General features: G+C 53.9%; 1 protein-coding gene and 1 pseudogene across 4 annotated transcripts; one reads left to right on the forward strand and one right to left on the reverse strand.

Moving 5' to 3' along the window:
* The first annotated feature begins 4,432 nt into the window (after nt 1-4,432).
* On the forward strand, nt 4,433-5,690 carry LOC111160591 (annotated as a pseudogene).
* A 1,184-nt stretch (nt 5,691-6,874) lies between these two features.
* LOC111160553 (vasodilator stimulated phosphoprotein) lies at nt 6,875-19,767 on the reverse strand. 4 transcript variants are annotated; one of them, XM_022523740.1, is made up of 13 exons: nt 19,398-19,767; nt 12,473-12,644; nt 12,212-12,377; nt 11,045-11,138; nt 10,497-10,546; nt 10,099-10,337; nt 9,844-9,941; nt 9,225-9,276; nt 9,033-9,066; nt 8,774-8,819; nt 8,513-8,603; nt 7,876-7,933; nt 6,875-7,752 (listed from the first exon to the last, which is right to left on the reverse strand). In XM_022523740.1, exons 1-13 carry the CDS (start codon nt 19,400-19,402, stop codon nt 7,715-7,717), a joined length of 1,143 nt encoding a protein of 380 aa, XP_022379448.1. In that variant the 5' UTR covers nt 19,403-19,767; the 3' UTR covers nt 6,875-7,714. The 4 variants fall into 4 exon arrangements, with proteins under 4 accessions (XP_022379448.1, XP_022379447.1, XP_022379446.1 ...); XM_022523739.1 differs by having other exon boundaries at nt 9,033-9,069; XM_022523738.1 differs by having other exon boundaries at nt 9,844-9,944.
* Between the last annotated feature and the right edge of the window lie 4,654 nt (nt 19,768-24,421).

Consider the following 24,421-nt stretch of genomic DNA (forward strand, 5'->3'; position numbering starts at 1 on the left):
CCAATGACCCAGCCAGGTGCCCCTAAAATTCCTTTAAAAAAAAAAAAAAGATTTTATTTGTTTGTTTATTTACTTACTTAGAGCATAAGGTGGGGAAGAGACAAAGGGAGAGAGAGGCTCTCAAGCAGACTCTACGATGAACACAGAGCCCGACACGGCTCGATCTCACCACCCTGAGATCATGACCCGAGCTGAAACCAAGAGTTGGATGCTTAACCAGCTGAGCCACCCAGGTGCTCCTAAAGTTTTTTTTTTTGTTTTTTTTGGTTTTTTTTCTAAGCAGTCTGTACACCCAGTATGGGGCTCAAACTCACAGGTCTGAGATCAAGAATCGCATATTCTACTGACTGAGCCAGAGACTAAAATGAATTCACATACCTCATTGATGCTTTGCAGTCAACTAACAGAAACTCGTCCTGGCCTGCTCTGGAATGGGGACTTCCCAGGGAACAGACATCTCCTACGAGTGTCCTAGATTAGCATCCTGCTGGTGACTCTTACCTTCCCCAATAGTTCAGGGTCAAAGAAACCAACACACTTCTATCACAAGATGTCTGCTGCTCATTTAAAAATTAATTTCAGGGGCTCCTGGGTGGCTCAGTTGGTTGGGTGACTGCCTTCGGCTCAGGTCATGGTCCCAGAGCCCTGGGATCGAGTCCCACGTTGGGCTCCCGGCTCCATGGGGAGTCTGCTTCTCCCTCTGACCTCTCATGCTCTCTCACTCTGTCTCTCTCTCTCAAATTAAAAAAAAAAAATTTAATTTCAGACAATAAAAGTCTGTATGAAAATAGGAAATGTTGGTAGGGGCTTGGGAATGGGTGAGTTCTTTCCAAAGATCACCCTGCAGAGATGTTCAGAGACCTTAGACATCATGCTAGGGACTTTGGCTTTTTTCCTGAGGACACTGTGAGCCACAGCACATTCTGAGCAGGGGAAGGTCTTGGTCAGATCTGTACTTTAGAAGGACTCTTCTGGCTACCTTGTGGGGGCCATGCTGGAGGGGGCAAGGGTGGGAAAGGAGAGGCCTGGATCAGGGCAGGGGCTGCAGGGAGGGAAAGGAGCTCCTAGAAGGCCCCAGGAGAGACACTGCCTTTGGGTCAGCACCCGGTGTCAATCCTGCCCCGATTTTGGCACTGGCTGGGCAGTGCCTGCACCCCGTTTCCTGCACGGTAACCTCAACTGCAGTTAACTTCCAGTTAACACAATGGGCCCACATGCCGGGAGTTCTCACTTAGCTCACTTATCAAGATGTTGATGTGATAGAATCGAGTGGCGACTCTGAACTCGTCTGCATGTTTGGATCTTCTATAATACCATGTTTTGATAAGGAAAGATGATGAAAATCACAAATATGGTTGCCAAATCCCCCTGAAACTGCTGGATGATCTGAAAGGAGAAGTCAATGAAAGCTACCAGGATCTGGAGGAAGGAGGAAGGGTGAAGAAAACAAGAAGAGGGACATCTAGAGGCCTGGAGGGTCAGTGCAGGTGGCGCCTCAAATTGGGTGAGTTCCAGAAGATATAAAGGGGAAACGGAGAGCAGGAAATGCATAAGATGTACAAAGTGAGGGGCTCATTAAGTTCACCCTTACTTCTGACACCAACTGCAAGCTCGGGGGGGACCCCACGACAACCCCCAGTTTCGATAACTTGCTAGAAGTCCTCACACAACTCACTGAAAACTGTTATACCCCTCCTTACAGTTAATTACCGTGAAAGGATACAGATTTTACCATCAGCCAAGGGAAGAGACACGGAGAGCACAGCCCAGGAGAATTCCAAGTGCAAGCTTCCAGCCGTCTCTCCCCGTGGAGTCATGGACAGCACTAACTTCTCCCAGCAACAATGAGTAATAAACATACGGAGTATTGCCAACCAGGGAAGTTCCCCTGAGCCGTGGCATCCGAGGTTGTAGTGGGGATGGGACATATAGACGAGATTTACCACCTGTGTGGCTGACCTTAGTTTCTAGCCCTTCCAAAGGCTGAGCTGATACCACCTGGCCCAAAGCCCCCACCATAAATTACATTGCCGGTATAGATTATCTGGTGAACAAAGATGTCTTATCTGGCAGGACATTCCAAGGGTAAAGACCAGATCTCTGTTTTGGTAAGGTTAATCCTTAGATGCATGTACAAGAAAAATCCCCAGGACTAAAGAGAGAAACAGGGTTCAGATAGAAGGGTATAAAATAAGGGAAACTCACTCATAGGCCCATTCTGGTGCAATGTCGGTGCCACAGGGATGACAAGAAAGCCTGTCTGCCCATTACAGATAATGAAGGTCTCCAAACTGTTGAGGAATATGGCTTTGTCTTTTGGTGGTTTTTTTTGTTTTTTTGTTTTTTTGTTTTTTCTTAATTAAAAAGAATTGGATAGAGTGAGCACAAGCAGGGGGAGCAGCAGAGAGAGAGGCAGAGGCAGGCTGTCCACTGAGCAGGAAGCCTGAGGCTGGAATCAGGACCTGAGCCAAAGGCACGTGAGTAACCCACTGAGCCCCCCAGCGCCCCCAGGCGTATGATTTTTGAACCAGTAATTCTGACCTAAAAACTATCATCTAGTCCAGTGCGAACGTGGAAAAAATTATTTCAAATATGCAAAGATTCAAGGGTACCAAGCACCCTTTCTGAGAAGGGTACTTAGGGAGAGACTTCAGCCAACCTAGGATGGAATTCCACGAAGAATCAGTTCCTCAAGAGGAGGAACAGTGTGAAGGAGAGCAATGTGAAGACAGGATGAGAGGATGGCCCCTCTGCAGCCCAGAAAATAGCTCACAGGTCTACAGCTGACTATTTGGTAAAGAGAATGGGGGGAAAAAAGAGAGAGAGAGAGAATAGGAGCAAAGAGCTGGATGGTCTTGGTCACATAGTCAGCTAGGCATTGGTGGGTCACATCGGGCATTTGTGATGAGAAACCAGTCTAGGGAAAACTAAAAGCTTCATACAGTAAAATAAAACTCTAAATATGAGAAGACTGGGCACCTGCTTGGCTCAGTCAGAAGAGCATGCATCTCTTAATCTCAGGGTTGTGAGTTCAAGCCCCATATTGGGCATGGAGTCTACATAAACAAACAAACAAACAAATAAAAATAAGTATGAGGGACACCTGGGTGGCTCAGTCGGTTAAGCCACTGCCTTCGGCTCAGGTCATAATCCCAGGGTCCTGGGATCAAGTCCCGCATCGGACTTGCTCAGCAGGGAGCCTGCTTCTCTCTCCGCCTCTGCCTGCCACTCTGCCTGCTTGTGCTCTCTCTCTCTCTCTGACAAATAAATAAATAAATAAATAAAATCTTTAAAAAATAAAAAGGAAAAATATATAAAAAATAACTATGAAAAGACTAAAAATGTGACATGACATGTAGCAATGTTTAGAGCCACCAATTAATGTTACTGCTTCAGAATGCAGAAACAAAATTACATCTACGTTATGGGTTCCCAGTGATTAGTATTTACATAACCTTAATTATATACATGCTCTATATTTTCATTTTCAGACTCAGTCTGTGTACCAAGCACTGAAGACTTATTTTAACCTTAGAAAGACACTATGGCGGGGCACCTGGGTGGCTCAGTCGGTTAAGCGGCTTACTTTTGACCCAGGTGGTGGTGATCTCGGGGTCCTGGGATCGAGCGCCACGATGGGCTCCCGGCTCGACGGGCAGTCTGCTTCTCTTTCTCCCTCTGTGCTTGCTCTCTCTCTGTCTCTCAAATAAAGACGGACAGACAGACACAGTGGCAATGTAACAGTAATAGTATGGGGCACTGACCATAGAAGGGGGGAGACTGGGGGGCAGGGTAGGGCAGTTAATATACTGATCGGTACACTTGGCAGGAAGTTCAGGCAATAGGCACATTATCTACAATGACAAAGATTACCAATAAACAGTAAAAAAGTAGCTTAAATTTAACTCACTTGTGAAAGTTGAGAGTGGGGGAAGGAGAGGATCCAGAATTGGTGATAAAGTCACATAAGGGCCGAGTCGGAGCAGAACAATCAAAACAGAATATTTTTTAAAAATTCAACTTAGTAAATCAAGAAATGGAGGTATAAGCTTGTTATTTGGCATCGGGGCGATAAGCTGGAAGTAATCAATGCAGAAAGGACCAAAAGTGGTGGGAGTGGGAGCAGGGCTGAAGCTGGAGGTGGGAAGGCGGGCTTGGGTTTTACAGTCTAGCCCCTTGCGTGTGGTCTAAATCATTCCCCCCACGTGCATGTGTTACTCTTCTACCTAAAAGGAAGGAAAGGCAGTCATGTCAGGCTGGTTGCGGTGGCAGGGGAGAAGTAGAAGATGTTTTCCTTAAATTCCTTCCTTAATGAGCCCGGGGACCCGTATTTTCTCGGTCAGCAACTACTTGTCTCTGGATGGATATTAATGATTCCCGGAGTGACTCGGGTTTCAACATCTGTGTTGCGCTTGTGTTGTGTGCATGGACGATGACAACGCTCCCAGCCCTTATTCAGCTGAGTAAGTGATTAGGTAAAGAAGTTAGCACAGCCTGGCTTAAGCCCCAAACCCCGCAGCCGACGCGCGTCGGGAGACCGCGAGTGTCAGCGCCACCTTCAGGGGAGGAGGGGAGGAGCCTGGAGGGCCCTCGAGCGCGCTGGGGAAGGAGCTGAAGCAGCAAGTTTTACACCTACCGGTGATCTGTGACCCCCCACCCCCACCCCCGAGGTGCGGCCCCCATTCAGGACCTCCTCTGCAGAGCAGCATTTTCTCATGCCTGGCTGCTCGCCAGAATCTTCTGGACGCTTTCAAAAGATGACCCCCGGGCCACCCCAGGCCAGATGACGCCCTCCGCCCCAGCGCCTTTCCTCTTGAAAGACGCCCACTCCCTAACGCCGGCGATTCTGGCTGCCCTGTGCCCATTGCTCCGGCCCGGACACCGAGGCGTCGAGGGGCGGGGATTTCCGCGGCTCCCGCGCCAAAGATCCCTTACTCCTCTTCCCCCGCAGTGTACCACTGGGCGGAGATGCGCACCAAGATGCGCCTCATGGGCTTCAGTATGCAAGCCGTCAAGCCGCTGAACGAGAACGCGGCCGCGGAGCTGGGCGCCGAGCTGCTGGGCGAGGCCACCATCTTCGTGGTGGCCTGCGGCTGCCTGGTGCTGGAGTACTGGCGCCACCAGGCGCAGCAGCGGCGCAAGGAGACAGACCGGCACGCCGCCTGGAGCACGATGCGGGACGAGGTGGACCACCTGGCGCTGGCGCTGGAGGCCCTGCAGGATCGGGTGCAGGCGGCGGCGCTGCAGAGCGCCGTGGACGAGCTGCGGGCGCAGATCCGGGAGGTGCGCGCCCAGCTCTGCGCCCGGGACCCCCCGGCCGCGCCCGAGGCACCGCCCAAGGAATAGAGGCCGCGCGCGGAACCTTGGTCTTCGATGTGGCTGTGGTGTCTCCGACGTGACCTCCTCCTGTCCACACTGTCCCTTCCTGAACCGGCCCAGCTAATACCACCCAGTCCTTTTAGGGGCATAAGGGAGGCTGGAGGGGTGCTGGGGCCACCAGGCTTTTTGGTCACGTCCCGACTAACCTGCTCGGTGGCACCTTCCACAGGGACTTCACCCACTAGTGGGTGGAACGTTCCAGCAGTCCCCCTGCCTTCCCAGTCCACTGATTCAGCACTGTGTCATGGAAAGACATTGTCTTCCATTGGATCCCACCCACCCACTACTAGATGGGCCAGCAGGACACACGGACCTAGCTAACTCATTCCGTCACTCACACTTCCACTCATGTGAGTGGCTTCCCGCCCCCCATCCATTACACCAGGACACCCTCTCCCCCTTCATTGGCAAAGACCATTGTAAGGAAAATGCAAACTCCTAGGGGACTTGCAGACCCCATCATTTTCCATCTACCTCACTTGGAGGGGGCAGACTAGGATCGATCTTGGGACTGTCTTAGGTTGAGTCCCCCCTGTGGACTGTACCACCATCCATTGGTACCAATGGTCAAGTGGTCATCCCAACAGATACCCCCCCCCTTTAGTTTGTGCCGTAACACACAGAGGAGCTGTGCAGGCCCCCCCCTCCACCCGATCCCCACCTCGACCTTCTGTGGTCTGTTCCAACTGGAGTTGGTCCTCCAGGGTAGAAAAATTGGTGGTGCCTAGGGATGAACCATTCTGTGTTTTGGTCTTAGCTTTGTTTACCTGTCTCAAGTTCTGGACCTACTATTGTCCTTGTCCACTGTCCTCTGCTGGCCCCTCATAGGAATCCCCCACCTGTTCCCTTACCTCGTGGGGCACCTGTCACCCCCATCTCCCATCCAAACCTGCTCTTGAATACTCAGGGATTCCTTCTTTCTTCTTGCCTTCAGACCGATCACCCAGCTCACCCTCACCTTCCTTCCTACAAAGGCTTCCTCCAGTGGGACAACCTGCCCCACAGCCCTGAAGTTCCCCACCCCCATCCAAATGGAAAATTCCAACCAGGCTATGACCTGCCAACCCACTGAACCACCAAAGGGGGTGTGTATGAGCTGTCATTTCTGAATTCTGATTTTTTAAAACTGTTAAGTTTCACAATTAAAGGCACTCTGGGGTAAAGAAGTCATTTGTAAGAATGTGTCTGAGAAGCATGGCGTACATCTGCAAAATGGGTACAAGGCTCACTGGTTTTAGCAGAGAGGCTGGGAGGATTCCCAGAGGAACTGGGCAGAGTCATACTATAAGCTGTTTCCCAGATGAGGAAACTGAGGCCTGGGGGTAGCAAAAGGACTTGCCCAATGCCACACAGTGAGGGACTGTCCTTAGCTTTCTCAGGGTGGTAGATCTGGGAACTGGAACAGGTACAGGGTGGGAAGGAGGAAGAGGAGGGGAAGGTGGATTACTGTGGGAGGGGCAGCCCCCATCCTCATCAGAGCAGCCCTTTGAATCAATCCAGCAATCTTCACATTTATAAAAAACTGGCAGATTTATTCCGTTGGGGTCCATTTTCAAGAAGCTAAAGGTGAAGGTGGGAGAGGAGAAGTTTCCTCCCCTTTTCCTTTCTCCCTCATCTTATTTTCCCCAGGGGGTAAAAATAGCCTGGACCCCAAAACCTACCCAAATAAAAAACCAAAAAACTGAGGTTCCAAAAAGTTATAGCATCTTAATTCCTCATAGAAAAGGGGAAGGAGCCAAAGGGAAGGGAGCTCCCTGGGGTTAGGGTAGGGGAGGTGCCCCCAGCCTGGTAGGCCACCCCACCCTTATATAGCTGCCCCGAATGAGACAAGCCTGGGGTACAGCATTTAAAAATATTCCCCACACCCCAATTTTATCAAAACCAAAGAGAAACAAAATTTCCCTTCCCCCCCCCAACCTAAATATATATATATATACTTTTTTTTTCTTAAAAAAACAAAAATTCGAAGGCATTAAGCGTTAAAGTGAATCTAGAACAAGGGAATGTGAAATTCCCTCTTTCCTTCCCCCTTACTGTGGGGTTAATTGGTACATCCCCAGCAGAGGAACCAGCCCCAAGGGGATGGCAGAGGGGAAGGACCAAAGGGAGCAAAGGGTGGGGGCCTCCCCAGCCAATCAGCAGCCAGTATGGGTGTGGGCGTGGGGGGGAAACCAAGGAAGCCACACCCCTTTGGAATTTTCCAAGTAGGAGGGGGAGTGGGGAAGATGCGATCCTGTGTAGTCTTCAGCCAATTCCAAGTCAAGTCGAGGCAGGGAAAGCGGGGTAACAGGCGGGTGTGCAGAAAGGAGATATGGGATCTTCTGGGGCCTTGTGGTCAGGGAGATCCCCGCTTCCTCAGCTCCTGGACAAACGCTGGAAGGAAACAAGGGCCAGAGATCAGGGGCAGAGCCTCTTCCTCCTTCCCTTCCAACACGGGGCCCTTCCAGGAGGCGCAATGCCTCCAAAATATATGCTTAAAATAAAAAACAACCTCACCTTCAATGATTTCCTCTTTTACTTTCTGTAATTCCTTCCTCACCTCTTCCAGAAGCTCCTGGAAATAATGGGGTACAACCAATCAGAAAGGGCTCCTGGACTGCAGAAATGAAGCTGTCCCATCTTAATGACCGAAGGGCCAGAGGTAGAAGGTTCAAGACCACCCCCCTACACACACACACACACACCCCAAACACACACAGTGACATCACTGATAAGGCCACAGAGTAACTGGAGAATTCTAGGGGAAAATTCTGGATCCTTGGAGCCAGATGAAAAGGACTGGAGAGCATCCAGTACCAGGGCTGGGAAATACAATCCAGTCTCCTGCCAGTTCCAGTTGGTGCTGGCTGTCTGGGTCTAGTGTGCTGGAAAGGACTCTGGGTGCTCATCCGGAATGAGTGCAGTGGTAGATTAGTAAGGTCTGTCCCCAGCACAGGAAAAGGAGTTGTGGTATGTGTGTCCTCCCCGCTCTGATTCAATCTCTCCCTTGCTCAGGCTGGAAAACTGAGGTTTCTGAGGCCTTTTCATAGAATCCCAGGACAGGTTGGTGTTAGAGTTTGGACCCAGATCTCCTTCCTTCCTATGGCTCCTTTCTGGCCCCCAAACTTCACCTTGGGGCCCCTCCCCAAGCTACCTGTTTCACTCTCTCCAGGTCTGACTCATCACTGGAGCTGGGTGTAGAGGGATGGGCCTCAGAAGTGGTCACGGAAGAAGAGGACTTCATCCTAGGGGAGTCGGTGGGATTTGGAACAAAAATGAGGTTAGAGAGAGGGGTCAGGATCCCTGCTTCCCAGTCCGGGAGTCCCACTGTGCTCCTTCCTACAAGGAACGGTACACAAATTTGGCAAATCCCTCCTATTTATAGGGGGGTGGGGCCCCAGCATGGATGGCCCACCTCGGCAAGGTTGTGCTGTTCTTCTCCCAAGGTCTCCGCACAGGTTCTGGGGGAAAGGCGACGAATCAGGAAGATCAGGGACAAGGAATGCCCCGCCTGCATCTTTCCCCCCAGCCCCATCAGTCCCTACTCCAAGAACCTTCTTAGGACACTCGAATTCCCATCATTGTTTGCACAGACTCCCCCCATCAGGGGGCATTCCCTGTGAGAACAGGGCACCCTGAGACTCAGTTTCTGCAGGGTAGACTGGCTCACTCACCGCTCTGGGCTGGGACTCTGGCCTCTGGCTCCTCCTGCTGGTGGGAAATAAAACTGTCATGAGACCGAGGGCTCATTCTCCTCCTCTGGCTTCAAACCCCGCCCATTCCTAGCGCACCCCCGGCCCTCCCCAGTCGCCCTGCCCGAATGGTATGGCCTAAGGTGCGGATGGCAGGAAGAGCCCCTAACTCACATTAGCGGATTCATCCTTGGGGGGTTTCTCCCCAACTTGGGTGGCTTTCCTTCTGCAGGAGGGACAGGCAAAAACAGATGACTTCAGCCCTCCCTCAGCCACTCAGTAATTCTTACCAGAGTTCTAGAAAGGTGGAGTCTAAGGTGTAGAGTTCTGGAATTCTCCAAGGCTAAGGAAACTGGAGTTTTAGAAGTCACCGAATAGTGCCGCTCTCCAGCTAGGGTGGGGGTTTATGAATCTCGCATTTAGGAATCACAAAATTCTAAGGGTGGAAGCCTCTGTCTCAGGCAGCTGGAATTCTGGGGATCGGAGCTTCCAAGATTCTGAGGCAGGCTCTCCTAAGGGGAGACCTCCTGAGGTCCTAGAATTCTGGGTTTCAGAACATTCTGGAGGCTACCTCGGTGGTTCCAAACCTCAGCCATCTCAGGAGAATGGAATCTCCAGCATTATACCCAAATCTGCCTGTCAAAGAGGGAACTTTCACCCAAAGAAACAGACCAAGCCGGAATCTGAGCCCTCCCCCGACCTCGCCCTACTGAACTGGAATCTCCAGGTGCTAACTGCGGGGGTTTCTCTCCAGAGCTTTCCAAGGCACTGATGGCTCCAGGCTCAGGCTCACCTCCGGGCCAGCATGGCGTTCATCTCTTCCATGAGCCCCCCACCTGTGCTCCGAGTGCTCTCTGTTTTGGGGGCTGAGGGCCCCCCTGAGGCCTCCTCCTGCTGGAGAAATTACAAAGAGGAGGGGGCTTTATGGGTGGGCTTCTTGGCCCCCTCCAGCCCTCCTGTGATGCACCCCATCCCCAGCAACTCTGGCCTCATCCCATTATTCCATCAGAGCTGTCACCCCACATCCTGCCCGGCGTGGCCCCCTCACCTTGCTGACTTTCCTGAGTTTAGCTCCAGCGATGGCTGCCGCAAGGCCGGGGGCCCCTGTTCCCCCACCACTGGGGCCTTGTGCTGTGGGGAGAGGGGGTGCAGGAGGCGGGCCTCCCCCTCCTCCATGCCCTGCGGCTGAGACCCCTGAGGGGGCACCAGGGGGTGGAGGGGGACCAGGAGGAGGAGGAGGTCCTGGCGGTGGGGGTGGTCCCCCAGCCGGGGGAGCAGGTGGGCCTCCTGGAAGAAACACAGAAAAGGAGGGTGTTAAGAGAGGAGCCTCGCGCCTCCTTATCCAGCTGGCGCACCCCTCCTCAGGGAGCCCCCCCACCCAGGGTCCCCGTCCCCCCCACCTCCCCCATTCCCCCATTCCCCCCAAGGCCACCGAGTAATCATCACCTGCATTGGAGACTCGGCGCTCCATGTGCTCTGGCGGGCCCGGCTGCTGCCTGAGAAAGGGTGACGGAACGGCCATCACTCAGGGCCCCAAGATGGCCAGCAACCTCCCAGCTCCTCTCCCAGGTCTCCAGGGAGGTGGACTGCCAATCCCCACCCTTGCCTTCCTCCCCCAGGGGCCCAGGAAAGAGATGGGGGGGAAGGGCAGGGACGGGTGGGACCGAGATGTGAGCATTCCAGTCATCAGATTGTCAGGAACATGGAAATTACAAAATGCCCCAGATCTTTTAAACAACCACCTTTTGGACTCGGGGTATGTGAGGGACCAGGGCTTGAGGGGGTCAGAAGGTTCTGCAACTCTGAGTGGGGGAGTTTCTCAGACTCCTGGAGGTGGGGTTTTCTGAAAGCCCTTCATTTCTAGCTCCCCAGGGAGTAGTAGGAACATTGTGGAAAGTGAACGCTGGAGCGTTCTCCACTCTGGGAGCCAGGGGTTCTGGAACATCCTAGAACTCGGGCGCTGGTAAGGTTCTCCACCCAGGGGCTGGCCCCACCTTTTCTGCTGCTCCACTTCCTCTGGGGTGGGACCGTTCTGGACAGACCAGGTGGAAGGTGCCGCAGGTGGTGGGGGTGGGGGGGGCCCCCCTCCTGGAAGGCGAGAGTAGAAAAGCATGGTGAGTCAACCCCAGACCCTGCCCCACCCCGTGACACTCTCCCTTGGCTCTCCCAGGAATCCCTCCCAGAGGTGCTCGCTTCCTCCTTCCTCCAGGACCCTGACCCTGGGGCTGCAGTGTGGGACGCAGGTCAGGCCTGGGTGCAGGATGAGGGTGGGCACCAGCCTCCCTTGTCCGCGCAGAAATGAGGCCGGTGCTGTGATGACTCCCAGCAGAAGCCCAGTCACTTGCTCCACACCTTGCAGACCAGAGCTTGCGTGAACAAGACCAATTCAGGCTGATTTCTAGCATCAGGGCTCTTAAGCACTGTCTCCGCCACTCAGACCCCAGCCCAAGCATGCTTGAAAGGTTGGGAGTCTCTTCCTCCCCCCACAACCTGAAACACCCACCGTACTCTTCCGTACCCCCAGCCGAGCAAGCCCTTCCCCACTGGCAAGGAGCTTACCCCAGAAAGCAAACGACTCTGCCGTTGGGGGGATGAGAAGTCCGACAGCAGCCCCCCGCCCAGACCCTGGATGCCTCACGGTCTCCTAAAGCCTCGCCCCTCAAAGTCTGGATGGACAGCCTTATGACCAGAGCCCGGGTTACAGATGCAGAGGCTTGGGCCGCACCTGGGGCCCAACCGAACCAGAATCTGCGTTCACGCACCTGCCCCAGGGGATGCCTGTGCGCGCTCACATTTAAGAAATCCCAACTGGTGATCTCTTTCTCAAGAGCGAGGCCAGAAAACTAACCCATGACCCGTCACTACAACAGCTACCTAGTGAAAGGGTGCAGGGGCCTTCCGGGGGCTGGAAGGATCCGGATCCAGATCTGGATCGGGGAGGTGGGCCCCCGGGAGTGTGTGTGTGTGTAGACACATCCCTCTAGGAATCGTGCATTTTACGCACAGGTGCACGAGGGGCACACAAGAGCCTTGACAAAGTTCTCACTGGATTTCTCCAGGGGAGCAGTGCAGAAGCAATTAAAGAGAATAAGGGGTGATTTGGGGGTGGTAAAGCAGCAGCCCCCAGGCGGGGCTCTGGAGCTCCCCCCACCCCCACTCACCTTCCAATGCCTCTAGGGCGCCGGCCATGGCTGCCGCGAACTGTGCCGCGTCCTCCTTGCTCCCGAAGTTGAGGCCCCAGACCTGGCGGGCGTCGCGCCACTGGTGGAAGCTGGGGGTGGCCTGGTTATACTTGATACCCCGGACGATGGCACAGTTGATGACCACCTTGGCAGGAGGGGAAAGATGGGTGAGGATGCAGGGTTGCACGGGTGGGGGCCAGGAGCCACAGAGGGAGAGCGAGAGGGGGGCAGAGGCTTCACCTGCTGTTCCGGCTGCATCTTCCAGCCGACCACACGGAAGGAATTGGCTGTGGGGTTGTGGTAGATCTGGACGCGGCTGAAAGCCTGGGGGCCCGCGCCTGCCGGCAGCCATCGCTTGTTGCTATCATCGTAAAGCATGACAGTGGCCCAGCTGGAGCAGATAACCGTCTCACTGCGGGAGGGGAGCAGGGCCAGGGCAGGTTAGCAAGGGGAGCACGGCCCCCACCCTCCAAGGGGCCCATCAGCTGCATCTGGGTCTCCCAGGGACACTCAGGGCTTCCCGGCATGTGAGGGGGAGGCAGACACCCTGAGGGGGGAGAAGGTCAGAGACAGGCGGATGGGGAGACCAAGCAGAACCTGGGAGAGAGAAGCTGACAGGTGGGACAGGGACAGACTGGAAGGGAGACAGAAACACAGGCAAACTGGGAACATGAGGGAGAGGAAGCGTCAGACAGACAGACGGGAAGAGACAAACATACGAACAAATGGATGTGGGGGGAGAGGGGAGAAGGGAGAGACAGAGACAGACCGGGAACAAATTGGAAAGGCAGGGCCTGGAGAGACAGAGAGCACGGAAGGGAGTCAGACAGACAAACAGATGGAGGAAGACAGAGTGGGGAGACGGACAGACAGATGCAGAGGAGCACAGGTGAGCTAGCTGGATGAGGGGACTCAGAAGTGGGACAGTGGGGACCCAGCAGGAGCGCCGGGCAGCACTGGGGACTAGCCTGGTGCTCTCAGACTCGGTTTCCCTGTCTCTGCCAGGGTGCTTGACCCGTCCCCAGCCCCGACTCCCTGCTCAGGTCAGAAGAGGAAGCCAAGGCTCAGGGAGGGGAAGGGTGAGGTCTGCAGGACGCTGGGCATGGATGCTAGATCCCAGGCTCTTCCGCCCCATCCATCTGGCTCCCCCGGGGCACCAGCGGCCATCAGCAGACACTCCCTGCTCTGTCAAGCCGAGGTCTTGGGCAATGATCCAGACAGCCCCGGCCCTGCCCTCCAGGGCAGGAAACGCTCCTGTCCCCAGATGGTGCCAACCCAAGGCCAGGGCTGGGGTGCCCAGAAGGAGCACCTGCCCTGGCCTGGGAGTCAGGGAGGCCTTCCTGGAGAAAGCGTCATCTGACTCAGGCTTGGCGGGGAAGGGTCAGGAAACTGGTTCAGAGTTCAGGATCTCACACCGACAGACCTGGGTTCAAATCCTCACTGAGACGCCTACTCCATGTGACTCAGGGAAGCCACCCTCCCACCCAGGTAACTCTTCTTCCTGGCCGGCAAAGTGGGGGTCTTCCAGCCGATTCGCAGGGCAGTGGGAGGGAAAAATGGAGTCTGGGCACAGAAAGCTCTTGGCACAATGCCTGGCACGTACCGAGTGCTTAGTAACTGTCAGCATCCCTTTCAGGGCACCCTGAACACAACCCGCCGGGGAGCCCCCACCAGTCCTTCTGGGCTGGTCCCAAGCCCCCTCCCCCAATGAGGAAACTCAGGCTTCCAGATGGGAAGTGACTTGCCCAAGGTCACACACAGACAGGGGGAAGCACTAGTCCCCACCCCACCCCAACCCCCAGCAGACTTTTTCCTGAAAAGAGGAAGTCGGTGGTCAGGGGTTTCCGGGGAGATAAATTATACCGGGCACGGGCAGTGGCTCTGTCTCGGCCGGCGCTGGGGGCTGGGGTGTGACGCTAGCCTTGTAGAAGGCAGGACAGGAAAAGCCCCTCGGCAGACCCAGCTCCTGGTCCCTAGGCCAGGAAGCTGAGCACCGCCCCCGTCCCCGGTCCTCCCCATAAGTTTATACAATTGATGCACCTCCCTCTTACTGGGCTAGTCCGGTGCTCTAAGCCCTTTCCAGAGACACTCATTTTATTCTCACTGCAGCCCTCCAAGCTGGGCCCTATTTCATCTTCGTTTTGCAAGTGAGGACTGCAGCTGGAGGCCCAGAGAGGTCCAGTGACTCGGCCAGGATCACACAGCTGGTAAGCAGCAGAGTGAGCATTTGAACCCGGGCCACCTGGCTCTCAGGTCCCCAGTCTTAATCGCCGGAGACTGCGTGGGCCCTACCCCAATTTCAGGTGCTGTTTCCAGACAAGTGTAGCCGCAGGGACGGTTTCTGGCTCCCAGTGCCCTTGGCAGGGCAAAGTTAGGACCTTGCCCACACCTGCCACCCACACCCAGGGCAGACTCTGGCCAGGAGCCCGGGGCTGGAGTTGCTACCCCACCCTGGCTGCACTTTGCTCTCCCAAGCACACTTGCCCTGCTGAGTGTCGGGCCTGGCTGGAGAACTGGGCGTCTGCTGAGTGACCCCAGGCTAGTCCTGCCCCTCTCCAGGCCACAGTGTCCCCATTACAGTACAAGGAGCCTGTTAGAACACAAGTCAGACCGTGTCCCTCCTCTTCTCGGAAAGCTCCCGTGGCTCCCCGCGGAATAAAAGCCACTTCTCTCTGTGGTCTGCATGAGCTGTGGGATCTCTGATCTCATCCCTTCCCTCCCTCAAGCTTGCTGTTCCAGCCCCACCGCCCTCTCTGTTCCAGCCCCACTGGCCTCCATGCTGCTCCTTCAGCACTGCCAGATTACCCCCTCGGGCCTGTGCATTTTTCTTCCTCAACCTGTATTCTCACCTCCTTCAGGTCTCCACTTACATGTTACCTCTTCTGAGAAGCCCTCCCTGACTACCCTATCTGGGAAAACCCCTCCTTCTGGTCCTGGTCCATAAGTCACAGCGGGGATCCTGCCTGTCGGATCCCTGTCTCCCCTACCAAACTGTCAGAGCAGAGATTGCTTTTCTTTCTGTTCCCAGCTATGTCCCCACAACCCAGAAGGCTGCCCGGCACACAGTACATACGTCTTCGCCACTTAGTTGTTCATGGTTAAAAGGAAAAACTCTCCACGAAGGCGCTGACGTTCATGGGTTAGCTTTGTGTCCCAGACACTGTTTTAGGCACCGGGCCCCCCTTTGCCCGCGACCTCATGGCGTGGGCTCTGGTGCTCACCCTTTTCACAGAGGAGCAGCCGGGGGCACAGAGAGGTGAAGACGCTTGTCCCATGTCATTCAGTAAGAACGAAGAGGGGCTCAAATTTGAACCCCGGTCTACCCAAGTTCTTAACCCCATTTAAAGATGAGGGAACAGGGGTGCCTGGGTGGTTCAGTGGGTTAAGCCTCTGCCTTCGGCTCAGATCATGATCTCAGGATCTTGGGATTGAGTCCCGCATCAGGCTCTCTGCTTGGCAGGGAGCCTGCTTCCTCCTCTCTCTCTGCCTGCCTCTCTGCCTACTTGTGCTCTCTGTCAAATAAATAAATAAATAATCTTAAAAAAAAAAAGATGAGGGAACAGCTAAGCTGAATTTTTTAAGAGGCGAGGTAGAAACGTGTGGATCAGAGGTTTAAAAAAAAAAAGGTGAGGGGATATAAATACATGCGATCGTGGGTGGGGGGGGTTGGGGGGGTGAGGTGACTTAGGCAGAGGTTGCTTCTCAGGAGGCTACCCTCGAAGCTGCCTCAGAGGAGGGCCCCCGCCCACCACTGGGCTGCCTGAGGAAGGAGGGAGGAAATGGATGTTTTGTGCTGTTTACCCTTTTGAATTGCTTATTTCTTTTCTCTTTTTCAACCACGGGGCAGGTATTACCTAGAAAACACTAATTCATTACTTAGGTTCAAAAAATACAACTAAACCAGGCGAAAGCTTGAATGGAAAAATCCCAAAGCCCAGGAAGCAGGGAGCTGGTCCGAACCAGGGGTTCGCCTGATTCCCATGGGCTCCCCCTCGATTTGACAGGAGAGAGCCGTCTCTCCCAGCCAACCCAGGACCCCACACCTCCCCCAGAAGTCCCTATGTTCTAGAAAACTCGCAAACATGTGGCGGATGACAAAGGGCGCAAGTGACTCCCTTGCTACGTGGCTCCATGTCTCTGAGCTGCGGTTTGCAGCCCTGGAAACCAGAACTCACTGGGTTTGCTGTAAGGATATAGAGCGATAAGAAAAACCCTAAGCTCAGAACCTGGAACTTGGTACAGACTCTGCTCCGGCAGCTAAGCGTCAAAACAGGAGGAAGAGGGTTTCTCATCACTGGAGGCAATCAAGCATAGTCACTCTGGTTTACTCAAGCCTTCCAGATTAGAGGCTTGCCCTTCCCTCACCCCTTCATTCCCCCTCCTCGGGATTTAGCCCATCAAACTTGTAATTCACCCCACAACTCCAACCCTTCCAGACTGCAAGTCTTTGCAACAAGCCTGGGTAAGGAACCAGATCTAGAGTCTTTGGTTTTCTGTGGCTTCACTCTTGTCTCTCCTCCCCAATAAGCCTCAGTTTCCCACAAATGAACAGGAAGCGAAAGGGTTCTTTTTGCTTATCTGCAGTATCTTAAGTGTTCATATAGAGAAAACCATGTTACCTGTGGTTTTATTTTCCTTTTTCTGTCATAGCATAATAGTCTGGAGACCGCCCTAAATTCAAATCCAGAGTTGCCTACTTCCAAACTGAGTTTAATAGGTGATTTACTTAATTTCTCTGTGCCTCAGTTGTCCCGTGCGCGGGTGGGGGGTGGGGACACAGTCATAATAATACAGTGCCTGGCACAGAGTAGATGTTTGATCAAATGGTCTCTTACTGTTCTTTAAAAAGAAATTTAAGGTAACAATAATTACCATTACTGGAAGAGGAAAGAAATGGACCCAAATACTTCTTGAGTCCCTTCTACCCTGAGACTCTCAGACCTCTGCCCCCTTTCTCAGCCTTCCCAGAATCCCAGCTGAGTCCCGCACACAGCAGACACTCAACAAATATTTGTCAAACTGGGAGAAAAAGAACGATATCTTGTAATTTTCCATTTTAACATCCTGTCTTCCAACTGCCCCCAAGGCTGTCCCTGGCCAAACCAGACAGAAATCAGGGGATCCCAGTCCCCTCCCCTCCCTCAAAACTGCCTGTGAACTGCTGAGGGATCCTGGGCAGACCTTTCTCTCTTTGAGACTCAGTTTCCCCAGGTGTCCTCATACAGGGGCATGGGTCTTTTGAATCCTAGCTGTCCTGGAAGAGGGGGCACAGCCCAGCAAGCTGGGTGTGGCCATCGGCGGGGAAGACCCCTCCGGGAGGTGGAAGTAACCCTCTGGTGGGATTCCTGCCCACCCCCCAGGAGGTGGGAGGTTTGGCCGCAACCCGCAATAGGGGGGCCCTGTGGGAGGGCCAAGGCCTCCGGGATCGGGGGAGGGAGGGCGGCGGGAGGCCGGCCCAGAAACTGCTCCTGCCCTTTTACGGTCTCACAGTGAGTGAGGCAGCACTAACTCGGACATCCGCCATCCGCCTTCCACCGTGCCTGGGACCGGAAACGCGAGGGGGGGGCGAGGGGCGGGGCTGGGGAGCAGTGGGAGAGGAGAGTCCCCTGGGAAGAGGGTGAGGGAAGTGAGCCTCGCTCCCGGAAAAATGCCCCCTTTCCAGGGCAGGCCTTGAAGAGATGTTGCTATAATGGGGATAGGCAGGAGACCTTGAGGGTGTCTGTGGCTTCCTCCTGGCTCCAAATTTTCCAACACTTTCACATCAGGAGGAACACATGAGGAGGGGACTGTCTAATGGTCATAAAAAGCAGTGCCACTCTTGATGTCAGAGGGCAGAGGCATGAGAACGTAAGGGGAAAGTGGGAGGATGTGGTCAGCAGGGGGTTAATCCCCAGTCCTCCTCGGGGGCCTCCCCCTCAAGCTGGGGGCTTTGGGGGCAGGAAGTCCCTGAGAGAGTGGAGGAAGGGAGATAGTATTGTCAGGCTCAGTCCCCAGGGGAGAGATTATGGGGGGGGAGGGGGGGAGGGGAGAATGGGGGAGGGTATACTCCGGCCCCCCAGCCCACACTGGCCCCGCCCTCAGGTAAGCCCAGGAGTTCCGAGGGAGGACTGGGTAAGACAAAACCCCTCTGGGCTCCCCACCCCTAGGATTAAATTCCTGGGAAGATAGCTGGAACTGTCTTGGAAGCCTGAGTCCCACGGGGAGAGGGCTATGACCTTGAAGCTTTACAGCGCCCCTCCCAACCCCACAGCTCCCGATGGCCAGGAAGGGGGGTGGTGGTGAGAGGAGGGGGAGGCGCGTGGTGGGGAAAGCAGCCGGCCCACAGCGCTCCTTGCCCGCTCCCCCACACCAGCTGTCTCGACAGGTGAGTCAGGAAGACAAAGGCCCCTCTTCTCCCAGCTGCCGCGCCCCCTCCCTCTCCAGGACCGCGCAGGTCGGGGCGAGGGGCCGCCCTTCTGGCCCCGGGCCGGGGAGCCGCCCTCCGCGCTGAGCGCAGGAGCTCGGTCCTAGGCACCGCTCGTTTTAAGCAGAATGTAGGTGGGGAGCGGCGGGGGAGGGGAGTCCCAACCAGACCCTCGAGGCTGCGTCTGGATCCACGCGTGGGTCCATCCGCACCAACCTCCACAGGAGGACAAGAGCCCCCCCCCCAATTTAGGGGGTTAAGTACCCGAAGTTAAGAAGCGAGGTCCCACTTGGTAAGGCTTTTTACAGCGCCACGTAAAGGGAGACCCAGCAAACCAAGGTCTACGTCTCAAATCTCTCTTCCAGGTCCCAGGGACCCCCAAACCGGTCCCCCCATCCCTCCCAGACCCCAAGTTAAGATTTGGGGGGAGTCTGAGCCCTGCGTAAATCCTGGCCTCTATGCAGGGAGTATCTGCCAACTTGGAGGTTCTCTGAAAAGTCTTTAAGAAATTCGGGAGTCCTCAGAGCGCCCCTAAATCTGAGGGCTTCCAGGAGAACCTCCCAGGCACCACCCCCAGCCTTAGGAGTCATGGCGAAGTGGTCAGTATTTGGAACTGGTCCAAGGGGGCTCGGCCTCAAACCAGAGGCCCCCAGTGTCCTGTCCCCAAATTCCAGCCCGGAGCAAGCTGGGGGAGGGGGGACAAAGGCGGGGCGGGGAGCCCGCGCTGAGCGCGGAAGGGTTTGGAGACAGTTCTAGGCTCACCTCATGGCTGCTCAGCAGGAGAGCGGCGCACCCACGGGTGGGTGCTCCCGGGGCGCCCCTGGCTCAAGGTTCAGGGGTTCGGGGCTGGCTCCAGATTCTGCTCAGTCTCCCCCAGGGTCCCGCCCCATAGAGTCCGGCTTCCTGGGGGGAACGTGGACGGGGCCGGGGCGGGTCCTCAGGCGCCTCCTCCCTCTGGAGGTTTGATCCGGGGTCCCTGCGGCAGAAAGGGGGTGCGGCGTCCGGTCCGCGGCGCGCCCCCTCGGCCGGCGGCGGGTACAATGTTACTCTTACTACTGTACTTCTCTTCGCTACATTTCGTTCCAAAATTCCACTCCCCGCACCCACAATGCCCTGCGCCTTAAAGGGGCCGCGGACACCTCAAGACGGCGGGGGGTGGTGAAGGGCGCTTAAAAGGGCAACGCGGAACCCTAGACTTCCGCTATCTACCTTCTTCCCCAACATTATTGCATAGGGATGCACGCCGAGGGTCACCCCCAAATTAGGGGGCAAATTTGGTGGAGGGTAAGAGATCCTTCCTGATTCCTCGTTCTCTTCCACGATGGGAATTCTTAGGAGGATCTTAATGGGGACACAATTTCTTCTCACTCTCCCCAACGATTTCTCCACTTCTTCACATTCTATTCAATTTGAAGGGGCGGGGTGGGGGGGCTAAGAGGATCCTCTGGTGAAGCATAGGTTCTCTCAAATTTTGTCCCTTAAATGCTATCTTCAGACCCGCAACGTCTCTCTTCTGTGCCAATTTATGAAGGGTTATTAAGGGGTGAACCCTCCCTTCCCCAGCACGGGAGGGGGATGGGCGGGGAGGGCCTGGTCCTTCTCACCGCCCCCCGCCCGCCGGGGGAAGGTGAGGAGGAAGTGGGCCGAGGGGGCGCGGCCCGCCGCTGACTCACAGCGGAGGGGTGGGGGTGGGGGTGGGGGTGCAGCGCTGGACCTGGGTGGGGATGGGACTCCCAGGTTCCCGTGTGGATAAAGCCCCTAGACGTCTCCCCACGCACGCCCCGCCGCGACTCAGTTTCTCCCGCAGAGGATGGCGGGATCATCCAGCAATAGGAGGGCGCCGAGGCAGGGGCACCCACCCTAGGGCTGGCTCCTGGGAACCCCCTCCCCATGCGGCAGCTTGGGGTTCGGCCCCAGCACCCTCCTAGCCTTCCGCAGCGGGTCCCGCAGGCCCCGCCCCATGTGACGCCGCTAGTGGCCACTCCCCTCCCGTAGAGCGCCACCTGGCCAGGGTCAGGAACCCGAGGCTTGGGCTGGATGCCTGGGAAATCATCAGTGCAACGTGCCCAAATGGGTAAACTGAGGTCTGGAGGTAAAGAATAAATCTGGGCCGGAGCCCTCTTGCCTGACAGCTCAGAACCACAGTGGTGCCTGGGTGCGAGGCAGGAGTGTAAAACCAACAACAGGGCCCAGTTGACCAGGTAAGGGAATCACCTTTCCCACTCCTTATTCAAGCGTGGCCACCTACCTGGGTGCTGTTCTGACCTCCTTCACCTCATCCTTCGAGGCCATGCTCTGACATTAATTCTTCTCTAAGGAACTGAGTAATATCCCCTTCTCTCCCTTGCTCTGGGACATCTTGAACAGTGATTCACCTAGGTTATGATTATTTCCCACTGTGTCTCCTCAGCTGTGAGTTCTTTGGGTACAGGGATAGACGTGATCAGTTTTTATACCTCACTCAATCCAGCAGAATGAGAACCCCAGTTCTGGGTGACCTCGGGCAACTTTTTTCTCCTCTCTGTTGCTCAGCTTTCCCATCTGTGAAATGGGAGAGCTAGTGCTTTCGTGTGCCACCTTGGCACTTTGGGCCGCAAAGTTTCCTTTCTTTTTTCTTTACAATTTTATTTATTTATTTATCAGAGAAAGAGAGAGAGAGCACAAGCAGGGGGAGCAGAAGGCAGAGGGAGAAGCAGGCTCCCTGCAGAGCAAGGAGGCTGATGCGGGGCTGGATGCCAGGATCCTGAGATCATGACCTGAGATGAAGGCAGACACTTAAATGACTGAGCCCCCCAGGCGTCCCAGCAAAGTTTTCTATAAAGGTCCAAATAGTAAGTATTTGGGGCATATCAGACATAGTGTCTTTCACATATTACCTTTTTCCTCCCATCCTTTTAAAAATGTAAAAACCATTCTTAGCTCAGGCGCCATACAAAACAGGTGGCAAGGGGCACCTGGGTGGCTCAGTCATTAAGCCTCTGCCTTCCACTCAGGTCACGATCACGGGATCCTGGTATCGAGTCCCACTTCGGGCTCCCTGCTCTGTGGGAAGCCTGCTTTTCCGTCTCCACTCCTGCTGCTTGTGTTCCCCCTCTCGCTGTCTCTCTCTGTCAAATAAACAAATAAAATCTTAAAAAAACAAAACAAAACAGGTGACAGGACCCCTACCTAGAGAGACTGACCTATGTACACAAGAAGATTGATCAAGGATCAAGCAGCTGCGATGTCAAAGCAAGAAATTGAAAATAGTTTAAATATCCATCAAAGGGCACCTCAGTGGCTCATTTGGTTAAGTGTCTGCCTTTGACCCAGGTCATGATCTTGGGGTCCAGGGATCAAGTTCCATGTGGGGCTCTCTGCTCTACAGGGTCGGCTTCTCCCTCTCCTTCTGTCCCTCCCTCCTGTTTATTATCTCTCTCTCTCTCTCATAAAGAAATAAAATCTTAAAAAAAAAAATGTCCATCGGGGCGCCTGGGTGGCTCAGTGGGTTAAGCCTCTGCCTTTGGCTCAGGTCATGATCTCAGGGTCCTGGGATCAAGCCCCACATCGGGCTCTCTGCTTAGCAGGGAGCCTGCTTCTCCCTCTCTCTGCCTGCCTCTCTGCCTACTTGTGATCTCTCTCTCTCTGTCAAATAAGTAAATAAAATCTTTTTAAAAAAATGTCCATCGGGGCACCTGGGTGGCTCAGTGGATTAAGCGTCTGTCTTAGGCTCAGGTCATGATCCCAGGGTCCTGGGATGGAGCCCCAAATCAGTCTTTCTGCTCAGCAGGGAGCCTGCTTCCTCCCTCTCTCTCTGCATGCCTCCCTGCCTACTTGTGATCTCTGTCTATCAAATAAATAAATAAAATCTTAAAAAAAAAAAAGTCCATCAAGAGGAGGATGGATATCGGGGCGCCTGGGTGGCTCAGTGGGTTAAGCCGCTGCCTTCGGCTCAGGTCATGATCTCAGGGTCCTGGGATCGAGCCCCACATTGGGCTCTCTGCTCAGCAGGGAGCCTGCTTCCTCCTCTCTCTCTGCCTGCCTCTCTGCCTGCTTGTGATCTCTCTCTGTCAAATAAATAAATAAAATCTTTAAAAAAAAAAAAAAAAGAGGAGGATGGATAGTGAAAACCATTGTAGATCCCCTTGTCTATAGTGCTGGGCAGCAGTGAAAAAAAAAAAATGAGGTGTTTGTAAATAGCATGAAAGTAGTCTCCAAGGTATCATTGAGGGGGGAAAAATAATTGTAAAGTGATCTACAGTATGAAAAAAATTAAGAAAACACCAAAGTTCCCACATACATGTGTGTACATGCAAAGTAAAAGGTCTGAAAAGAGCCACGCCAAACTCATTACAGTGGTTACCAATAGGATAGAGAATGGGCATTTGATGGTCATAGACATGTCAAGACATCCCAAGCCTCATCTTGAAAATGCCACGTTCCATCCAGCCTCTAGGCTTTTGCACTGGCTGTGCCTTGGGACACGCTTCCCTGGGATATTTGCATGGCTGGCCCCTTCTCAGAGAGCTTCCCTTTTTAAAACCCCAGGTGGAAAACTGAGTGGCTGAGGGATAGGGGGCATAAAGACTTTTCATTTTTTTTTTTTTAAAGATTTTATTTATTTATTTGACAGAGAGAGAGAAAGAGCACAAGCAGGGGGAGCTGCAGAGGGAGAGGGAGAAGCAGGCTCCCCGCTGAGCAGGGAGCCGATCTAGACTCAATCCCAGGACCCTGGGATCATGACTTGAGCTGAAGGCAGATGCTTAACCGACTGAGCCACCCAGATGCTTTCTTTTTCTTCTTCTTCTCTTTCTTTTTAAAATTTTATTTATTTATGTGAGAGAGAGAGAGCACAAGCAGGCAGAGTGAGAGAGGGAGAAGCAGGCTCTCCGAACAGATAGACCGATGTGGGGCTCCATCCCAGGATCCTGGGTTCATGACCTGAGCAGAAGGCAAATGCTTAACTGAGACACGCTGGTGCCCCAAGACATCTCATTTTTGTACACCATTTTGCACCCTTTGAAATTGGAACCAGGTGAACTTTTCCCCCAATCAAAAAAAAAATTTTTTTTTTTTAAAAACCAACAAAGTAGGGGCGCCTGGGTGGCTCAGAGGGTTAAAGCCTCTGCCTTCGGCTCAGGTCATGATCCCAGGGTCTTAGGATTGAGCCCCACATCGGGCTCTTTTCTTGGTGGGGAGCCTGCTTCCTCCTCTCTCTGCCTGCCTCTCTGCCTACTTGTGATCTCTCTCTGTCCAATAAATAAATAAAATCTTAAAAAAAAAAAAAACCAACAAAGTAGTCCCCCTAGACATCTTATCACCCTCTCCTGTTTTATTTTCCTTGAGACACTTATCAGTATCTGAGATACTATCAGTTATCTTGTTCAGTGTTTCCCAAAAAAGGAGGTGGCCTTTCCCCCACCCCCGCCGCGGGAGGGGAAGGGGCGGGATCTCAGTGGTTCTGCCAGGCTGAGAGCAGCCCCTCCCCCTCCGCACACAGCAGGTGCCTCAGTACGCATCTGCCAAATGACTAGACAAGTAATGTCTGGGTTGTTTTTGTTTTCTACAAGAGAAATTTATTTTGAGTTCTATATCATTAAAATTTAATAATCAATACTCTTCTGTAACTCCTCCCAAAGCATGAAAAATTGGAAGGAAGAGAAGGTTATTGAACTGAGTGATCACGTAAGGGTCCATTTAGCTCAAAATATTTCAAAAACACTTGATTTCGTTTGGGGTGGGTTTTTTTTTTTTTCCTTTCTTCCTTTTCTTTTCTTTCTTTTTCTTTTCTTTCTTTTTTTTTTTTT

Source organism: Enhydra lutris, unplaced genomic scaffold (assembly GCF_002288905.1).
Source record: "Enhydra lutris kenyoni isolate GAN:26980312 unplaced genomic scaffold, ASM228890v2 scaffoldscaffold77, whole genome shotgun sequence".
Lineage (NCBI taxonomy): Eukaryota > Metazoa > Chordata > Mammalia > Carnivora > Mustelidae > Enhydra > Enhydra lutris.

What these genes read in the sequence shown, in the direction of transcription:
- LOC111160553 (XM_022523737.1), bottom strand. An exon ending in GCGCCGAGTCTCCAATGCAG is followed by an intron (nt 10,338 to 10,496) that starts GTGATGATTACT and finishes TGTTTCTTCCAG; the next exon opens with GAGGCCCACCTGCTCCCCCG. An exon ending in CCAAGGATGAATCCGCTAAT is followed by an intron (nt 9,070 to 9,224) that starts GTGAGTTAGGGG and finishes ATTTCCCACCAG; the next exon opens with CAGGAGGAGCCAGAGGCCAG.